Source organism: Staurois parvus, unplaced genomic scaffold (genome assembly GCF_062004578.1).
Source record: "Staurois parvus isolate SC_StPar_1 unplaced genomic scaffold, SC_StPar_1.0 ptg001133l, whole genome shotgun sequence".
NCBI lineage: Eukaryota > Metazoa > Chordata > Amphibia > Anura > Ranidae > Staurois > Staurois parvus.
This window is the reverse complement of record NW_028318929.1, coordinates 1,131,584-1,137,583: the sequence shown is the minus strand read 5'-3', so window position 1 is coordinate 1,137,583 and position 6,000 is coordinate 1,131,584. Positions and strand designations below refer to the sequence as shown.

The 6,000-nt window shown below is 45.0% G+C and overlaps 1 protein-coding gene across 1 annotated transcript in view; it reads right to left on the bottom strand.

Annotated features, from left to right (window-relative positions):
• Positions 1–285: 285 nt before the first annotated feature.
• LOC149439340 (estrogen-related receptor gamma-like) overlaps positions 286–6,000 on the bottom strand; it is a 78,376-nt gene continuing 72,661 nt past the window's right edge. Inside the window, exon 7 of the mRNA XM_089659121.1 lies at positions 286–1,068. Coding sequence (XP_089515247.1) covers positions 824–1,068 — 245 coding nt within the window. The 3' untranslated portion in view covers positions 286–823. The remainder of the gene's footprint in view (positions 1,069–6,000) is intronic.

Genomic DNA, 6,000 nt, shown 5'->3' with positions numbered 1-6,000 from the left:
ATCCATGTTTTTTTGTACCCAGCCCCTTTGTGACGCAGCATGTCCATGTCACCATGAGACTGCTGAACAATTTGGAAGAGGCAGCCAGCCCCCTGTTGATGTCCAAAGAAGATGATGGATATGAGGCAGCATAGAGGTGGATCTCTATGCAACATTTCTGAATCACCAGGCTTGTGAGTATGCTTTTGTTGAGTGACCCGGGTATACAGGTAAAAGAGGAGGGAGAATAAATAGGGAGAGGGGAGCTGAGTTCCAATTTAAAAATGTGTGAGACAGAAGATCAGATTATGCTTTTTCAAGGAATATAATATTTATATATTATAAATGTTATTATTGTCTGCTTACACAATGGAGATCTCACAATACAACACACATTTGTACAGCTTTCATTATGTGTTTGTGGCAGCAGCTGAAATCTAGTCTTCGTGGGCTACCGTCCTCTCAAAAAAAGACTGACAGCACTATGTTCTGTGAACTAATCTACATTTGGATGTTGGGGAACGAGCATGTGGTCACTTCCTGGAAGTAAATCATTATCTACAGTGTGCTCCTTGTATGTAGACTATATTGTCCAGACAATGGCCCATCACAGCCCTAGCACCAGCCCAACAGCAGATCTCCAAATGTTACCAATGGCTGAAGATTCAATCATCAGACTACGCTGTAAAATCCCAATGGCCATGGGCATCTATTTAGAGTTTGTGAAAAGACACCTGGTTATTTCCATTCTTGGTACATACAGAAGCTGCTATACAGTGTCCAGATATTTATGGTTCATGGCTCATCCATTGGGGCTCCTGTACAGTAGATGGAGCTCCATCAGTCACATCTTGGCCTCCAACATTTCCAGGAAAAGTTTGTGCATCGGGATTCTCCCCTCCAGTCTCATCTGGCAGAAAGTGCGCACAGCTTCATTTGCCGTCTGGCGGAGTAGCGGCAAGGTCATGAGGAGTTTACCAGAACGGTGTGGATCCTCGGCATGGTGCTCCCTCTCATAGTCCTGAAGGGCCTCGTGAAGACGATCTTGTAGGTTCAGGACAGCCTCCACATTCTCGATGCTGCTGGAATCTGGAAAACACAAGGAAAACCAATGTTATGGATTTGAGCACACAAGAAAATTCAGACCAGAACAAATCTAGTTTTAGACTGGGTTCACACTTCTGCGGTGCAGCATATCGCATGTGATTCGCACAGGAACCGCACCACATTCCTGTGCAAATCCCATGCGAATTCTGTGCGGTGCAATTTGAGCCATACTTTTTGTATTTTTCTTTGGTCTGCCCCAGAACTGAATCGCATGAGTGTTCACACCCATGAGATCCGATTCTGTACATCGCACCGCGTTTTGCGGACCGATTTCGAGGTGTTGTTAGCTTAACATACACACCCGCAGCGGTTTGCATGAATGGGGCGAGATTGTGATGGGGTGTGGAATTTGCACAGAAACCACTGCGAATTCCGCACCGCATCAGTGTGAACCCGGACTTAGTTCCACTGCTACAGGCATGTTGTTAAATATTTCTTATTCTTTTTAAATATTTTCAGTAATAACCAGTGTCAGACTTTCCCTCTGTGCAGGAGCTTCCTATAATAAAGACCTCACTGCTGCTCTCTAAACCCCCTACTGTAGTTTTCTGCAGGCAGCCTATAGTGGGTGGAGATACTGGGCTCCTCTCAGTGATCTGTACAGCAGAGTTTAGCTGGGAAAGGAAGAAGCAGCTCAAGGAACCATCCAGGTGGTTTGCAGTGCTCATATGTTAATAATCAGCATACTGATAGAAGGAGAGAGCAGAGTGAAAGAGAGATGAGCTAATCAGTCATCGTGTTTGCAATACTGCCAGACATACATGACCTGTTTTATAATTTTTGCTGTGCAATGTGTCCCACTCGCTCCAGCAGTGTTAGGTTAAGAAGGGCAGTACAAATATGAATCAACTGCCTGTTTATACCATTCACCCTGCCCCAAGTGTAAAGGAGGCGTTACTGCTGGTCAATGGTGGACAAGACATGTGGTAAATAAAATCAGGTCCCCTACACTTTCAGCCAGAACTGTGCTGTGTGGCAGTGCTGTGTAAATCTTAGAACTGTATAGACAGAAAAAAAAATGTAATTAGTTGTAGAAACTGAAGGACCTGTGTGCTGCACCTTAACCCCCCCCCCAGCCCCCCTAATACCTGAGCTCAATCTTGATCCAGCAATGTGCACAGGAGCCTCGGCTCTCCTTGGTCTCTCTCTCCTCATTGGCTGAGACCCTATTGAATCCCACTGCTGTCAATCACAGCCAGTAAGGAGTGAGCGAGGGGGGCAGGGCTGAGCGGCCCTCTGTGTGTCTCATAGACACACAGAGGCTGCTCGGGAGCGAGCACATGCGAGTGCCCCCAAAGCAAGCAGCTTGCTATGGGGGCACTCAGCAGGAAGGGGCGGTATCAGGAGTGTCGGCAGGGGGACCCCTAGAAGAAGAGGATATGTTTAATATTAAAAGTAAAAAAAACAGAAGCTTTAATATCACCTTAGGCAATGCACGTTGACAGGTGACACAAAGCACATTCACGCAACACACAGGAACAGAGAACGACTGAACTATAAAAAAAATGTTTTTCCATTCTCTGGATCCATTATAGTTAATGAAGGGATATTTTTTTTTAAATTGATGCAAAACCATTACACAGAGCAGATAAGTTTAACGTGTTTGTTATGTAAAAAAACCCCCAAGAAACGAGTCTTTCATATTAGTTTCATTGGCAGGTACAACAGCTCTCACATACAGGATATATTTCATCGAAGTGTTTAGCTGTGTGCCTGGAGTTGGGCTTTAAGGTTTGATTTTCAGTTTTGATTGGAGTGTACTGTTAAAGAGTAAGGCATTAGAATTTCCCCGATCAATACAAGTGATGGATTATTTAATAATGAGATGATCAGTCTTGTGGCTGTACAAGCAGTAATCACTTCTGCAGCAGGACAGACGCAGAGGTCTATTGTAACATGACCACAAATCTCTCCCAGATTTTCCCATTCAACCCACAAATCCTACATTCAGACAAGCTGTGTACAATGTTACATCAATTATGTCTTATTAATTGAGGAAACCTGGCCATGCAAAGCACATCAGCTATGCCGGGAAGATGCTTTCATCTCTGCTTGCCACAATTAACATGATGATGAAACTTTTCAAGGCTGTGTTGTGAGTGAGAGGTAAGTGGTCCTACAACATTGAAAATGAATAAGTACTCTTCCTGCCCCGTGATAAGATGATGGAGATTGTGGCTATTCTCCGTAGCCATCACCAGGAGGGATGTGCTGGAACTGGAGAAAGTCCAGAGAAGGACAATGAAGCCAATAAGGAGTCTGGAGTACCTTAGGTATGAGGAATGGCTGCAAACATTAAACGTATTCTCCCCGGAGAAGAGACGCTCAAGAGGAGACATGATAGCAACAAACAAATATCTTAATAGTGGTTCTAGCATAGAGAGGAAACTATTCAATCTCAGGTTGCTTAAGAGGACACAGGGCCACACACTGAGATTGGAGAAGTGGTTTAACCTTAAACTGTGTAAGGGGTTCTTTACTGTCAGAGTGGTAAGGATGTTACATAGTTAGTCTGGCTGAAAAAAGACAAAAGTCCATCCAGTTCAACCATTAAAAAAAAGTTATAATCCTACATCCACAGTTGATCAAGAAGAAGGCAAAAAACCCAGCAAAGCATGATTCAATTTGCTCCTGCAGGGGAAGAAAAATTCCTTTGTGATCCCCCGAGAGGCAATCTGATATTTCCTGGATCAACTTTACCTATAAATATTAGTATCCAGTTATATTCTGTGTATCTAGGAAATAATCCAGGCCTTTTTTTAAAGCAATCCACTGAGGTGGCCAGAATTCCCTTCCACAATTGGTTGTATCTGCAGGGAGTGTCGATAATTTAAAAAAACTCTTAGATGGGCATCTTAGCACTCACAATATACAGGGATATGGGAAATGGTATTTAGTTCTAAAGGCTCAAGGTTTTTTTTACCTTCATGCATGAAGGTTAAAAAACCTCTGTGCAGCATTCCCCCCATCCCCCCCAATACTCATCTAAGCCCCCTCTCAATCCAGCGATGTGCACTGGAGTCTCGGCTATCCTGGGACTCCCTCTCCTTATTGGCTGAGACAGAAGCGCGAGCCATTGGCTCCCACTGCTGTTAATCACAGCCAATGAGCAAATGAGAAGAGGGGGGTGGGGGCAGAGCCGTGGTTCCATGTGTGAATGGACACACGGATCAGCATAGCAAGCTGATTGCTGTGGGAGTACCTGACAGGAGGGAGGGGCCAGGAGCATCAGCGGGGGACCCGAGAAGAGGCAGAACCGGGCTGCTCTGTGCAAAACCACTGCACACAGCAAGTAAATATAGACATGTTTGTTATTAAAAAAAACAAAACACACGCACACATACATTGAATTGGATGGACTGGTGTCTTTATTCAACCTAACCAACTACGTAACTATGTAACACAATAAAACAGGCCTAGATATTTCAGATATATCAGCATGACCATGACACACGACAAGGGGCGGACTGACCATTTGGAAACTCGGGCATTGCCCGAGGGCCCGGGGTCAGTAGGGGGCCCCATGAGATGCCCATGGTACCTTTTTCATAGGCTTTTTTGAGTTTGGGCACACAACTATGTACTATGAACTTGAGGAACCCCAAACAAAGTAAAACAAACTAATTGGGGGTCAATGGGAAAAATTCTCCTTACATTGGTGATCATTGGTGGCCAGTAGAAAGAATGCAACCATTACAGTGGTGGTCAGAATGCCTCCCTTTTGGCTTGTTTTCATGAGTTTTGCCCTCACTTCTTAAAGGACTTTTGTAAGGCAGTGAGATGGCATTATGTTGCCTCCCCACTACTTCCTTTAATGGGTTGTGTTTGGTGGGCTGTAATGCCTGCCAAATGTGATGGGGGGGATAATGTTTGATGCTCTGTGTTGCAAAGCACTGCGGCTGTGGCATATGTATACTCTCGTCCACTGCCTTTGCAGCTTAAAAGAGGAGTGATTGGAGGGTGGTAAAAATGTGATTCAACCTCATGTTTTTACTTTCCCCCCCCCCCCCCATTTCAAGTGTAAACATAACCTTATAGAAAGTGAAAAGGGCCAATGTTCGCTAAGATGCAAAAGATCTTTTGGTTCACACATGTCCCATCTGTCAGTACTAGAACACAAGAATCCAGCTACAAATTCCTGTCTGGGTGGTATAAATATAAGAATCCTTCTCAACTGACATTGTGTTCTTGGGCAATTCCCTGCTGGAGGGGATGGATACACGATGGCATGTTTCTCCGAATTTGGTGGACACAAGGGCATTGTTAGGAATGTGAAAGACTCTAGACACCTTTGGGCACTTTGAAGGAAGCAAGAATTCTATGTGCCTAGTGTGACGTGGTCACATTGTGCCAACAGTGGGAGGGATTTAAAGAAGTATGGATGAATAGAACCTAAGCCTGCTACCACACATGCTACAGTCCTTGTACCCACCAAAAACTTAAAATATGTAATATCCAGGGGTCAAGAGTAAGTAATGTACAACATGCAGGGGTCAGGAGTATGTAATGCACAGGGGTCAGGAGATTGTATCGTACAAATTCCAGGGGTCAGGAGTATGTAATGCACAGGGGTCAGGAGATTGTATCGTACAAATTCCAGGGTTCAGGAGTATGTAATGCATAGGGGTCAGGAGATTGTATTGTAAAAATTTCAGGGGTCAGTAGCAGGGGCGGACTGACCATTTGGGAACTCGGGCACTGCCCGAGGGCCCGGGGTCAGTAGGGGGCCCCATGAGATGCCCCTGGTACGTTTTATAGGCTTTTTTGGGTGTGGTTTGAGTGTGGGCGAGGACACAGGGGCCCCATGATCCCCTATTGCCCAGGGGCCCCATGAGTTGTCAGTCCGCCCCTGGTCAGTAGTATGTAACACACAGAATGCAGGGGTCAAGGTATGTAACACGCAGCATGCAGAAA